The following is a 16,139-nucleotide window of genomic DNA, read 5'->3' as shown; positions in this document are numbered from 1 at the left end:
GCTGGAAGGTTCATTTATGCCATATAGATTGTTATCTACATATTTGATCTAAGGTATGTGTGTGTTCTTCTTTAAGGTTTTATTAACTGGATTGTAGTGAAGAACTATCATTATCTTAGTAACTTTTGTGTTTTTGAGGGTTCAATTTTATTAAATCTTGCATTTTTTTTGTTTCATTCTCTGGGGAAATACAATTAGTTAATAAGAATTTGGGTCTACTACTTTGCTTTACAATTAGTTAATATGGGTCTACTACTTTGGTTTACAATTAGTTAATAAGAATTTGTGATTCAGTTTGCTTTGTTTTAGTTACAAACTTTATGCATGGAAAAAAAACACTTGTTTATAAAGTAAGAACCTTTCAAGTTTTGTTTTGTGTTCTAACTTTCAAGACAAAAAGATAGGACAAGCTTACTTTCAGTTATTTTCTTTTATGCAAAACCTTATTGATGATTTTATGAAGAAACTGGTAATTTTGTTCATATCTTGACGATTAGGGTTAGTTTTTTTATATTCAGAAGCTGCTTTTTTAAATTTGAAGACAGGCTTTCCTCGTATACTGTTCCATTTGGTGTTGTAAGATATAAATCAAAATGATTACAACAAATGAATCATGACCATTGATTTGACGGAGAAGTATAGTTTGTTTTGAAATTGGACCCTGCTATAAAATCAGGTGGGCACAACAGTTTTCGATATGATACACTGTAACCATTTTTGTTACCATTTTAATTACAAATATACATGATCTTAAGGTTCAGCCTCCAATTCATATGTGCTCATGATAGAATAGTGTGTACAATTTTTTTTGTGGGATGTGCACTCATTTATTTAAACATGTTGGCAATCAAGAAGATGCATATACAACTGAAAGATGTGCTCAATAAATTTCTGTGGAAAGTGTAGATGAGCTAAATGTTGCTGCAAGTAAAGCAGTACATGTCGGAGATGATGAGAAGGCAGATAAAATTGGTGCTGGTGCTCTTGGAATTGATTCATGGTACATTATATTTCTGTTTTTTTTGTTTTACATTTTAATTCTTCTGAAAAAATAATTCTTCTTGTATCTCTTATTGTGATATGTATACAACATATTTTTTTTGGCGGGCTTGAGTACTACAGGTTATGGGGTAAGGAGGTGCACACATTTGAAGAGATTTCACATCGGATTCTTGGCTCAGATGCAAATTGAAGGCAATAAATGGAATCGTTATTATTCTGCTTTTTATTTTTAGTTGTTTCATTCATCTTCAAGTTTCCATAATATTTTTGTGATGTCCTTCTGTTTACATGGAAGCAACTGTATTGATTAAATATATTATCCTTCTTCACAAGAGGCAAGCAATGCAAACCATTTGTATGTTTCAGGGATTGGTTAAATTTTATTCAGGTTTAAAGTATTAGTTTTCATCTTAAGGTATTATTTCTTTATCAGGCATGGTTCATCTCCATTTGAAGTACTTTCACACTTTGAAGTTTCTTATAGAAAGATTTTAAAGTGCCAGAAAATTAACCATAGCATGCTGGCTGTTTACATCAGATATTTCTTGTATCTCAAAGTTCAGCTTTTCTGCACTTCTTACGAAGTAGGCATGAGGCCTTCCAGCCTCCCTATATTTTCTTGGTTCTACAAGTCTCCCATTCAAATCATTTAGATGTTTCATCTTCAAAATTCCATAATCAACATTTTTGTGATGTTCTTCACTTTACACAGAAGCATCTGTATTGATTAATATATTATCCTTCTTCACAAGGGGCAAGCAATGCAAACCATTTGTATGTTTCAGGGATTGGATAAATGTTATTCAGTTTTGAAGTATTCTTATAAAAGTTTGTCTGAGATAATGAGAAAAGGAATAGAATAGTTTTCATTTTAAGGTATTCTTTCATTATCAGCATTGTTCGTATCCATTCAAATTACTTTCACATTTTGAAGTTTCTTATAGAAAGAGCTTGGCGTGCCAGAAAATTAACCATAGCTTGCTGTCTGTTTACATGGATATTTCTTATATCCCAAAGTTCAGCTTTCCTGCTCTTGTTTTGAAGTAGGCACGATGCCTTCCAGCCTCCTTCTATTTTCTTTGTTGTACAAGTCTTCCAAGTAAGCTAATGATGAAAATCAATCCTAGAATATATGTATTATTTCACTATTTCCAGTGGGCCGCCCTAAAAAACAAAGGTAATTTGCCTATCTTCTTTATCGAGTGAAAAAATCATTATTTTGGTTTTGGTGATATTAACTTGCATCTCAACCTCTTCAGAAAATAGTTCTAAGGCCTTCATATGTTCCCTCAATTGATGACCTGTTCTTGAATTAAGATAAGATCATTATATATAAAAATAGGTTCACTGCATAACTTGCCAACTGGATACCTTCCCCATCTATCATGCTTAACCATGCTTCTAGTTCATCAATTTATAGGCAAAATAGCATTTAATATAGTACGCATCCCTGTTTGACCCCACTGTCGCTACCAAAACTCTTGGACATACCATCACTTTTTGTGCTATTAGCTCTAACCTTCTCATAAAGCTTATGTACAGCTGCTCCATATACATCTAGGATGCTTAATTCTTCCATTATTTTCCACAGTTTTCTCTAGGTACCATGTTGAAAGCTTTCTTTGAAGTCCACAAAACAACAGTAAGCTTCCTCACTTTGATTATCCCAATTATTTTCAATTGGATGTCAAAGGGTGATGCAATGACTAATGGTTGTGTTGTTTGCCCATTTACCCTCAAATTTTCCCATCTACCAATTATTCATTATATTATGCTCCCAAAGAGCTTGTCGAGTAGAGGGCTGATGACAATTTTGCAGCAGTTAATGAATTATTGGTTTTATCACTTTTAAAGAAAGGTATGACCATGCTAGTTGCCAGCTTGCCACTCCTTAGGAAATTTCAGTTTATCCTTATTGACATCATTGAAAATTCTTTTTATACAAGGTGCAAGTTTCTCAATCCCCCATTTTAAAAAATCAACTTGTAAGACATCTGTGTTTGTGCTTTACTCCTCGCCAAATTCTTTTATCCCTTTTTCAGTATCATTCACTTTGAAAACTTCCATTGATGTATTAATGACATGCGGATGGTCTATCTAGTGAACCCACACACATAAAAGAACCTAGCATAATCTAACCATTGGACATCCATAATGCTATTTTCAATACTTTTTCACTTTTCTATAACTCCTTCCTAAAACCTTTTGGATTACAATTTCCAAGAGATTAGTTCCTTCTTTCATTTACATATTCTTTTTTTTTGTGCAACAAATTTTCTATCTTTCTTGTTTTTATTTTTCATTCCTCACTTTTAACAATCTCTTGGCTGCCTTACACTCTTCGCCACAACACTTGTTTGCCGAAAAGGTGTTTGCAGCTCCCGTATTGGTATGAGACCTTTTGCATGCATTCAAATGCATTGTTAGTATCAGCAAACTGCTATGAAGGTAAACAACCATTTCATTGGTTGCTTTACCCTCTATGTTATTCTTTAGAATTATAGACCATAAAAGTGCTACTTAAGAAAAACAGTAAACATTTCTTTATTTTCCTGATGTATGACGATTTTACCCTTGGGAAGAGTTTTCTTGTGCATGTGATGGACCTATTTATTGTGTTGATTGATTTGCAAGATATTTAGCTAACCACAATAGGAGAGAGATCAGATTTCATCTTGACAGAGCAATCCCTAATATCATTATAACAATATAGAAATAAAACTCTAGGAACAAATCACATACCACGTTTTGACCATTATAAGTCTATGCAAGTGATGCACCCATCCTCAGCCAATTTTTTATGTCATTGCATATAACCATGCCAAACAAACTACAAAGCCCAAGTAATTTTACCCAAATTGATGTGCCCTATTATTATTGTTGTGTGATGCACTTTCCCAATGTTGACCCCATCTTCCTCCATCCATAAAGGACCATTTTCCCCTCATTCTTCATTGTTCAGCTAGAGAGATTGGTTATTATTGTCCTTGCACTAAAATCACATATTAACTGTAATGCCCGCAGTACTCAACTTAGATCTTTGATGGACAAACCTGAAAAAGAAATATTAGTAGAAGACAAAAGTATATAAATAAACTAAGATACAAGAATCAATGCCTAGATAACTTCCTAATTCTGTCAAATCTATTCGATCAGGCTTCCTAACCCTTGTGGGGATCTTCAAGACTCTGAAAGACAAAAGGTCAATTCTAGAACCATCCTTGGTTATTTCACCATCTTGTATGGAACGCTTCCATTAAGATTTCTAGGAGGGTCAATATTTGAGACCATCCTAACCTTGGAAGAGATATACTCCATCCAAACCCCTTCACACATCCATATTTTGACTCATTAGTGTATATCTAAGTTGCATGGGTACCTGCCCCCCCCCCCCCCCCCCCCCCCCCCTCCGGACCATGAATTGGTTTGAAATTCGGGTACGGTTTGACCTGGGTTCATTTTTGCAGGCCTAGTTCGATCTGGTTCGAACCAAGGTTCAAACCCAAAAGAACCACATGTAAAATTTTGAACCAAGGTTGAACCCGTGGCTACGGACGTCAACTTGACTGATTTATTTGCAATTTTGGATAATTTTTTGGTGTCCATGTAACCTAAGAAGGTGTTATTAATTGGTTTTGTGCCCTCTCATTGTCATCTGATGTTTCTAAAATATAAATATATATCAGCCAAGGAACAAGAGAATTGTTTGACATTGTATGATCTATTACTGTGGCATCAAGTTTCATATGTAGCATTAACGATTAATGATCACCATAATAAGAAAATGAACCAACAAAGTAGAGCTAATAAAGTCTGAATCGTGTGAGAGTGATTTGTAATACTCTCACAAGTAAAATTAGACAGTGGACTTAAACAAGTAAATGCAATAGAACAGAACCTCACTTTTCACCTAGATTGCTAATAGTTTCCAAATAGAAGAAATAGAATGTTAATCTTGTTGATGGTAAGTTTGTAATGGACTACTTTAGTGGAGATCTGAAATGATAGATACAAAATCAGTACTCCATAATCTCCAATGTTTATAATGTTATTATCATAATGTAAACAAATTTCTTTATCTTTTTCACTAATGGCTCTCAAAATGGTCAGTGTTCAGAACAATATGTCCTTTTTGTCAACTACTAACATGCCTTTGCCGAGACCAGTCCATTATCACAAGTTGTTTCTGATTTCTGATAGTTCCACCATCTTGATTTGAGTACAAATAATTTATATTGAATCATAAACTCTTTGTCAACGCATCTCAAATTTTTCAATTCAAGCACCTAATAAACTAAAATTACATCTTTAATACAACGTCAATAATCCCTTTGAAAGGAGTGTAACCCTTTATCTATTTTGAGGTTATTTTGCCTTGAAGGAGAGCGCATATGTTATTATTTATGTTGTTTCAAAGTTTTTGTTGTTCAAATGTGTTTATGCTACTATGCTACATTCTAATTCTAACTCATGCTTCATATATATATATAATTAATTTGTACATGTTTTTGTACTAACGAACCCAAACCCCTTTCCAAAATTTTGTCAAATCAACGAACGGGTTCTCAAACCACGAACTTGGAACCGAACCTGAACCAGCAACTTAGGTGTATATTGGGACTATGGAGATTACATCAATCTTAGTCAGCCATTCTTATAGAGATTATATCAATCTTAGTCAACTATTCCTATGGAGGCTATATCAATCTCTAATATACTGGCAATATGGAGATTATATCAATCTCTAATATATTGGTATTATGGAGATTATATCAATCTCAATCAGTCATTCCTATGGAGATTAAATAAGCCCCTAATATACAAGCACTATGGAGATATTCATTTTATCAATCGCAGTCTCCACTAAGCATAGCATGGATCTCAACATTTATGAATATCGAATTTGTATTTCCACAATACTATCCATATTGCAAATCTCATAAGTGATGAATGGAGAATTCATATTTCAAAGTAGCCAACACTCAACTAGGGGGAGGTGGGGGTGCGTAGAGGGATACATAGCCTTTTCATTAGCTGTTATATAGCATGTATCTAGGATTTTTAAAAGAGGATCATTTGCATTCCATATAGGACTACTAGCGATTTCATGTGTATTGAAGGCAATGGACATTATCTTCTTGAGGCATTATGTTCTCTAAACAGGGGCACAGTTTCATCAATCTATGATCCACATTTTAGCTTGTTGATAGATGTTTAGATGACTTTCTTGATTCTCTTCCTTCAATCTGTGTAGAATCTAGTCAAGACACATACCGTCAAATCTCCATACAAGTTTAATAGCTTGTATTGCTGGTCTTTCAACTGGTTACTAAATTGGCATGCCATGACATTTGTTGAGTATGAATGATAATCTATTTTATTAAACCTTGCAATTCTAGCATTCCTTAAGATTACATATCTTTGAAATATTATGTCATAGACTTTGCATGTCGTGTTTATGCTTCCCATTTTTGCATGCATATCTATCAGCATGTTCCAACCCTTTTTATTCATTATAAATGCACCATCATTATGCTTAGATGGATATCCTTACCTTTCCAAGCTCCCATTTTACCATCATTATGCCTTGGGTATCTTGTATTTCCTTGTGAATTCCCTATGTTATTCCTTGAATTGGATGTTCCATTTCTTTCTATCTTACATGTGATGCTTGTGTAGTGTGGGGCTTCTCAAAGAAGTGGGGCTCAGGGTTCTACGTTGTAATATTTTATCCACCAAGGATTTGTTTTAGACTTAGATTGAGAGATGGGATTGTCTTGCATCTTTTTCTCTGCAATTTCTTGTTCATGCAACTAGATGATTTATATGATTTGTTGTATCTTATTAAGTAGCCCCATGTTGATATAATGATGTAACATTGTCTATATCTTCATATTGATGTATTGATGTAGCATTATAATCTCCTTGAGGAGATTAATGTAAAATGAATATATAAATTTGTTTCAACGATTACTTGTAATTTGTAAATATAACATGTGTCTTTGATTTCTTGTGATGTAATGAAACCAATGTAAATTAAAGTTTGCCTTTGATTTGATCATGTGATTATATGCTATCTAGTTGTAATATTTAATAAAATTTATTCATATCATAAATTTCTTCATTATTTCATGATCGCCTGACCATAGTAGTAATGTATGTATGTGCTACTAGTAGCAACGAGAAGAACCTATGAAGATCTTGCCATCTAATTAATGTTTAGCATTCATGTTTATCATTGATAAGTAATGTTTTGTACAATTTTTAATTGTAATATTAGTTTTATTTTTGCTCAATTCTTTTGCCATTGATGTAGTATAATTGAGTTGTCCTCTCGAGTTCCTTGGCAAGGCATTGCATATGATATTAGGCTTGGTTTCTACATTGGGTCTTGTGTGCTCATTATATGTGATTTGAGTCATGAATGTGAATTATTCATTTTTTCTTTTCCTTGAAATGGTTGATCCTTGTGGCAACTAGTTTCTTATAGTTTTGATCCATCCTAAGTGTTGTCCTAAACTACTTATTTATGCAATTGGAAAATGATTCCTCTTATTCATTGGGTGGCTTGCTTCTAGCCAAATAGTGATGTGGTGTTCCATTTTTTATGATTCTTATCTTTATGGTTTGGACCAATGACTTATTTATCCTTGTCTCTGATAGCTTAGCCACAAATTTGCAAGTCATTTTACTTATTTATTATTGTGAATCATTGAATTTATTTTATTTTATTTTGAAATGGATAACTTAATTTCTTCTATTTTAAAACTTGAGTAACTAAATTGGTTTCTCATTAGTGTTTCTTAAAGGCTAGTCTTCTATTGTGATGTGTTGCCTTGGAGAAGATGTATAAAGACGATTTGGTGAGTGTATACAAGGAAGGTGATTTAGGGAATCATGAGTCTATGTGGTGTGCCACTCTTGAGCCTTGTTTTGTGTTTCCATGATATTGTGCTTTGAGCATGTGTAGTAAATATATTGTTTTATTCATTCTTACATAATAGACTTTTTAAGGATCATTGTAATTTACAATATATAATTTATTACGTCTTGTTAAATGCACATAGTGTTATATCCTTAGGATTATGGACAGTGTTGCTTGCAAGTAATAGTTTTAACATAAAGTTGATATTCTACAGAAAATTAAGTAGTTTGTCACTTTATTTGAAATTAATGAAATGAAGATATAAACTTATGTTTTGTACAAGTTGGCATATTTACCTTGCGTGTAGCTATGGAAAGAATGATACATTTATAGTTTCATGCTAAGATTATGTAAACTTAAAAGGTATGTAACGGTAAATTTCAAGTTTAATATTGCCTTAATTTGAGAAAGACGAATGGCTTTGAAAATATTGATGAATAAAAGTATATATAGAATATGCTTACATTAGAGAATATGTTAAATTGTTGGGTGCTTGTTTGCTTAGAAAAAGAATATTGTATATGTTGTAATGTAGAATATTGTTAAAATTTTCTTGTGACAAGCATGCACTTTGAATTTGAAATTTATATGTGTGTTTTCTTGATCGTCTTGCATAGATGATTTTACATTGATGTATAAATTTTAAGAACGTGAATATTATTAATGCTACTAAATTTGATGTGATGTACACTATGTTGTTATATGCATTACCTATGATATTTGTCGACATTTGACTTTGTATTGACATATGGATTTTATGAATCAATGCTTGTGCCCCTTATGTAATGCATTGACGATTTGTTTCATGTTTATGATTTTTGTAGTACTAGCTCCATTGACGTTTCATTCCCGTGTATGTGTGTGCGTGCGTGTGCATGTGTGCATTGACGATTTATTTCATGTTTATGATTTTTGTAGTACTAGCTCCATTGATGTTTCATTCCCTTTTGTGTGTGCGCGTGCGCGTGTGCGCACGCGTGCATGCGTGACAGATTACTCTGATGATTATGTTTAGTGTCTGTGTATAAGAGGAATGAAGTCATAGTCACTTATGTGGGAGATGTACATGATGTCTCAATCCCCTCCATTGCGAGTGTTGAAATAAAGCAAGACCACACAAGTGAGGGGTAGAGCGGGGAATCAATTGTGTCCTAACCACTTGAAACTTAAATCAAAATGCAACTATGAAACCTTAAATATTACATTTGATAATTAATCATTTAAACAAAAAACCACATCACATGAACACATAACACCAAGATTTTTTATGTTGAACCTTGTTAGGGGAAAAATCATGGAGATAGAAGTACTATACCCAATATAGTACTTTGATACTTGGATAGAAGTACTATACCTTGTTAGGAATATTACAAGGGAAACACACATGCATTAAGACACACTACTACCTAGAGCTCACTACTAAAAGTACAAGGGAAGACTCGCTGCCTTACAAATTAACAAATGGGCAACAATCCACAAATTATGAACTAGTTGTTAACATCTCCCATATGATTGATCAACTCCAATGAAGCACCTAATACATCAAATCTTTATCTCAATTATAGATTCCACGCATGCCTCTTTGTACATCATCCCCCACAACTTCACAATTACATATAATTACATTTATTTATACATTTCATCAACCTTGAAAATATAAACATGGTTTGTGAAACCTTAACACATAAAAACAAAATGATTTTCAATTACATTACAATATCAAATGCGATCCACTAAATATCAGGTAAGACATTAGGAATGATCCATGTCTTCATCCTTGAACATGTAAAAGCATCCATAAACACACTACAATTCATCATATCACTACAACATTATGTCATCCATGAACATGAAGACCAATAATACACTTTCAAAAAAGTCTCAAGTGTGATGACACCAATTAATTCGATTAAAAAACGTGAATGGAACAAGTTCAAGAAACATCAACAAGCATTATGAAATAGCTCACCAACATCAACAACAACTCAAACTTGGAATTCATCACCAAATATACATTGTTCATTGAGAACACCAGTCAATGACCAATCTCAAATTAAGAAAAGGTTATATTGTGATCCTCAAAATGATGAGCCAATCATGTCAAGGACACAAATCCAAGTCCTAAACATTTTATAACCTTCACAACGATAAATATTGCAACATCAATGCACACCAAAGCATTTTTTGTCAGTCTCTTTGTGAACATCAAACTACAATCTCCAATCAATCCTCCATAAGTCAATTAATTTTTCATGCAATCCTTAGGTACTTGATAAAAGTCAACTAAAGACATCCCTCAAACCATTTGTATATTCATTGCATATGATCTTTAATGCAATAGCCTCATCGATCAAATCATTCTAGTAGGCATTCTTGCATACTTCTTAGATAGTGTCTCAAACAAAGAAGTATGTTGAGACTAATTACACCTCCTCTCCCGAATATGTGATAGAAATCTATGAAGTACATATTTGCACCATATTCCAACAATTGCCCCCTTTGGCATTGATGACAATATATGATGTGAAAAACCAATATCAAAGATCAAATTGGAACCAATAGTACTAGCATCAATATCCAAAAGAAATTATCTTTTGAAATCTCTCTAACACATCTCTCCTCAAAGTTCTCTTCTCCTTCAATTCATACTATATTACATACTCTTCTCTCCAACATATAACTATATCTCCCCCTTAGATACAAACTATTTTCTCACATGCATGTCTCTCCTAAACACAACTGGTTTTTCACATACCTACCTCTCTCCCTTTCACATCAATGGAAAAGGTACATTTTACAACAAGAATATCCAACAATGCAAAATTGATCTCATACCTAAACATTGAGCTATGAACATCAAACCTGTCAGCTACAAATCTTAGTACTCTCTACTCCCCCTAATAAGAAACCACCAAACATCAATGTGATCAAATTATAGCTTTGATTAGTACCTCAGACTAATGAATCAATGCATCTCAATTCTCATCAAGATGGGTAATAACCTCTAGCGTTTTCCTCGAATATACAAAAATGTCTTTGGGAAAAGGCTTATTGAATATATCTACATTCTAATCATTTGTTGAGAGATGTTCCAACTTGTCTTCCTTCTCATTTTATCCCTCAATAAATGATGCTTTATAGATATATGTTTTGTCTTTGAATGTAGCACTAGATTCTTAGAAATATTGATAACACTAAAACCATCACACTAAATAGTAATAGGATTATCAATAAATACTCTAATATATAATTTTTAGTAGTAACAACATATTCTACATCAATAGTAGACTATGATATATATAATATTTCTTTTACTTCTCCATGAAACTAATCTCTTACCCAAGAAGAAATGCACCACCACTTGTACTCTTTCAGTCATCCACATTACTTTCCCAATCAACATCAACAAAAGCCTTCATTGTGAAATCACCATCCTTAGTATGTACCATAATTCATAATCAACTATCCCTTTCAAATATTTGATTATCCTTTTAAGAGCAACTTCATGTAATTCATTTGGTTTTGCTTGAAATCTAGCAACAATACATAGTGTGCTCATAAATCGGGTCTTGTTTAAGCATAATAATATACCTTATTTGATTAGTAGCATCAACTTTTGTCAACTTGCAACTAATCATCATCATGGATTCACCTAGTTTGGATTCTTCCTACCATATTTCTTCACATATTTAGACATAAAAATAAAAAATTAATTTTCAAATTTCCCATTTGTAAATCAAGAAAGAATTTAATCTCATCAATCATAGGCATCTCAAATTCACTTTTCATTTCATTAGAAAATTGTTTACTCATTTTTGTCATCACCTTGAAAAATGATATCATCGACAAATAACCTCAACAATCAAAATACTATCCTGATTTTCCTTGAAATATAAATTGCAGTTGATAGTACCCTTGTTGAATCCAAACTTCAAAAGAGATTTATTGAATCTTGTGTACCATGCTCTAGGGATATATTTCAATCAATACAAAGATTTCTTCAATTTGCATACCAAATTGCTCTGATTGGTCAATGAGAAACCATCTATTTGTTTAACATAAACTTCTAATTTACCATTCAAAAAAAGAAAATTTAACATCTATCTAATACACTTTGAAATTTTTATTATTAGCTTAAGTAAGAAATAATATAATTGTCTCAATTCTAGCAATGTGAGAAAAAGCTTCTTCAAAATCAATACCTTTTATTAATGAGAAACCCTTGAAATCAAGTTTAGCTTTGTTTCTTATTACTTTACCATCCTCATTAAATTTAATTGTGAATAGCAATTTAGTACCTATAATATTATTGTCTCTAGGCTTGGAAATTAGAATTCAAGTGTTGTTCTTATGAATATGTTATAATCCTTCTTTCATAACTTTTATCCAACAATGATCTTTCCATGCTTCATTCACATCATTAGGTTCAACTTAAGAAATTAAAAAATCTCATATTTAGCTTCTACTAACCTTCTAGTATGAACAACTTGATTCTTATCATCTATTATCTAATTTTTAGAATGATTAAGCCTCACATACTTTGGGCTCTTCAAATTTGCATGAATACTTAATTTTTTAGTGCCTTCTTCATTATGAAATTCTTCATCATCATAATCATGAACTCTAGGAATGATGTAAAGTTGACTTTGTGTTCATCAACTCTTATGTTAACACTACCCACTATCTTCCTCAATCTTGCATTCTCAGATTGCTTTCATCAACTCTTACATTTACACTACCCACTATCTTCCTCAACCTTGCATCCTCAAATTTCTTTCATCAACTCTTACATTTACACAAATTGCTTTGATTTGCATTGATGTTTGAAGCATATGGACAAGATTATAGATCGCTTTCATCAACTATTACATTTACAGAGCCCACTATCTTCCTCAACCTTATGTTATAGCACTTGTACGCCTTTTTCTTAGTAGAGCAACCAAGAGGTACCTTCATCACTTCTAGTATCAAACTTTCAAGGCTTTTTCTTTTGATATATCAGTTCCTTCAAGATTTAGAAATATTTCATAGTACGAGTGTTACCATACCATAACTAATAAGGAATCTAACCTATCCCATCATTAATTTGTAGCTAATTCAACATCTCTCTCTACACCTCACACACTGTCATATATACAAATTATTACATATACTTATATGTTTAATCTTTTTTGAAAAGGTAAACAAGGTTGGCTCAATCTTAACACCTATTTTACAAAATAATTCTCAAATATAATATATGATCCGTTGAAGTTCTTCTAAGAAGTTAGAAATTGTATATTTGTCCATCCTCAACCACACAAAAAATAATCCTTAAAGATGCTATCATCCATTGCAACATGCTACACCAACATTTTGGCTATGGACTTGAAGAAAATCAATACACTTCCAAATAATACTCATAGGTGATCATGTACTAATTGATTTGTAATACCCCACCCTTTTGTTATTATTGAAGAATATGTTGTCGAACTCTATTAGACCCTTTCCATGTACGTGTTAGTTCTTGAGTTATATTGATGATGTGGTACTATGATAAATTAATTATTTGATTTTATCATGATAGTTTAGATAGTGATAATTACTTGCTTACAAAAACGATATACTATGTGCTTATAGTTGATGATTATGACTACTTTCATCATGATGTTATATTATGTGTCTTCAAATGAGGTTTGTTATTATATGTGTGATGATGAGATGCTTGTGTTAGCATATGATATTATCATACTCATGATTTATTTATTATACTTATCCCATACTTGCATGTGTATGGTGTGTGTGTGTTTGTTTTACATTTTCATCTCTGTGATTGATGTGGTTGAGGGAGGGAGTCATGGTCACCTACGTGTTGGGATCTACAGGATGTACTGCTCCCCACAATTTCATGTTTAGTTTAGATATATATGTACATATGCATGCTCGTCTTTTATGTGAGTTTGTAGGTACTAGGTATCAACTTCACTGAGTTGCTAAGATGAGTGTGCCCTATCACATTATCTCAATGGTATGAAAAAGGAGATAACATACATGCCTAAATCCTAACCCAACCCATCATTTGTCCTAAAATAATGGACAAGTATCTAATTTGACTACGTTCTACAAATTTGTCAAGGTGACATGAATTTGCAAACCCTTGTTTGAGCATCCATATATTTGTTGCATATTTTTCTATATTTTGTTTGGGTCATATTTTAGTGTGCTTGAAGTCAAGTGGCTCAGTGTGGTATTTTGTGATCTCAATGAAAGATTTATTAAAAGACTAATTTAAGGATAATTGTGAATATTAAATAATTAAATATTCTAGAATAATATAACACGTTTTGTTTATATTGTTGAAGTTAAAAAATTGATTTAAAGCTAGAGTATTTTAAAAATCTTTTAATTAGCCTTAGTTGTTTCATATCAGTTGGTAGAATCAAGGTAACTTAGAAATTGGACCCTGTGCTAGTAGTTACTATTTATTTTTATTAAGTACAACGGTATAAATTGTCACAATCCATATTACTTTCCTTTGGGAGGGCTTTTGGTGAGTGGACACCTCCCTATGGTAGGCCACTTAACCCCATTTTGAGTTTCTAATTAATGAAAAACTCATTTACTTGCATGCCCATTTTTCTCATGGGCCTTAGGTTCTCTTTAATCTTTAATTTCTTTTTTTCAATAAGATAGAAGGAAGGGGTGGGCCACATAAGTTAGGTTGTAAATTTTAGTTTGTATACTTTATGGATTAGTGTATTTAAGGTAAAGCTCGCCTAGTTTAGTATTTAACTTATCAGTTTATTGAATTTTAAATTTATTTTATTTTAAAGTTAGTTTAATTTTTATATTAATAATTTTAATATTAAAATATATTTCATATATATATATAGATTGATTATTTATAATTTAATATTGTTTTAAATTATAAATAAAGTAAATATTTGTAAGTGGCTAAATGAGATTTTTTATATTAATGTTTATAATAGGTGTTTATTATGAGAGTTTTGATTAAGTAACAATAGGTTTTAAAGGACCCAAAACCTTTTTACAAAATAACGAGAGTCATGAAAGAAAAGCCTAAAGCTAGCAACAGAGTTTAAAGCACATATCAAAATAAAACAGACCTCCTAACAGAGTACAAAGAAACATAGATACAGGAGGCTAGCTAGAAACAAAGCTAAAAGGAACAACAAAAAGACAACAAAAGACTAGCACCTGAACATTTATATAGTCTTTATCAGGTCAGTAGCCTAGTCTGCTAGAATGTGCATATTGTCTGCAATGGCCTTCACCTCTTCCATCTTGTTCATATCCTCATTCTTCTTGGAATGAGCCTGAGTTTGTTTGCTAGGACCTTGGTTGTCAACCACAAAAGGGGAATCTTGTCCTTTTTCATGCTCAAGATTTTTTAGGAGACAGTTCATATTATCTGCCATGGTTTTTTAGGAATTACTATTATTATCTACCATTTGCTTGATCATCTTTTTAATATTATTTAGCTTGGTCTCCAATATGGTCACCTTCTTCTGATTATCACTATTGGCCTTCTCCAACACCTTGTTATTAGCTTCAATATGTGGAATCTTGCTCATAAGGTTTTTAACCTCTTCAGCATTACCAATTACCTCAGAAAGTTAGTCAATATGTTAACCCAAAGTGCACTCCCCTCTAGCCAGTTTTCTTACCTGCTCAACCTCCTTCCTGATTAAATGCATTTGTTGTTTCAAAATGCCAATCTCCTTTAGAATGGACTCGAGGTTTCCTAACAGGCCAATGGTAGATCCAATCACTCCCTTCTCCCTATCAAAATCTAGATTATGCTCCTGATCCCCATAGCCCTCTCTATCCAGCTCCACATTCTTCATAGTATTTTGGGTCTTCTCCTCTTGCAATCTCATAGATTTTCTCTTCCTCTCCATTCTGTGGGCTAGAACTTCATCATCTGATGGAGACAAAGCCATATCATCAATATTACCCTTAATGCCCTTACCCTTACCTCAGCTCCTCTTCCTGTCATAATCTCTCACCATTTCCTCAACAAAATCACTTTCACGGTCAGAGTCACTCCCTACAACAATCTTCTTCTTCTTCTAAAGACTACTCCGAATACCCACTTTTGAATTCTTATTACCCCCTATGCATCATCTTCAATGTTTGAATCATAACCTTTCTCTAGGAGACTGCCCTTCGTCTCATACTCCACCGCCTTCAAACTTCCCCTAGGTTTATC

The 16,139-nt window shown here is 32.7% G+C and overlaps 1 protein-coding gene across 3 annotated transcripts in view; it reads left to right on the top strand.

Moving 5' to 3' along the window:
• The window catches only part of LOC149535170 (Haloacid dehalogenase-like hydrolase (HAD) superfamily protein), a 284,147-nt gene extending 282,270 nt beyond the window's left edge, over positions 1–1,877 (top strand). For 2 of the 3 annotated variants that reach the window (XM_089804449.1, XM_089804450.1), the window contains 2 exons: positions 907–1,000; positions 1,123–1,877. In XM_089804449.1, coding sequence (XP_089660575.1) covers positions 907–1,000; positions 1,123–1,192 — 164 coding nt within the window. In that variant the 3' untranslated portion in view covers positions 1,193–1,877. The remainder of the gene's footprint in view (positions 1–906; positions 1,001–1,122) is intronic. The other variant, XR_016356974.1, reaches the window with a different exon arrangement.
• Positions 1,878–16,139: the final 14,262 nt, after the last annotated feature.

The sequence above is a fragment of the Cupressus sempervirens genome, chromosome 10 (assembly GCF_028749045.1).
Source record: "Cupressus sempervirens isolate cs-2001-9-10 chromosome 10, ASM2874904v1, whole genome shotgun sequence".
Classification (NCBI taxonomy): Eukaryota; Viridiplantae; Streptophyta; class Pinopsida; order Cupressales; family Cupressaceae; genus Cupressus; species Cupressus sempervirens.
The sequence above is the reverse complement of the archived record's forward strand: the minus strand, read 5'-3'. Positions and strand labels throughout refer to the sequence as shown.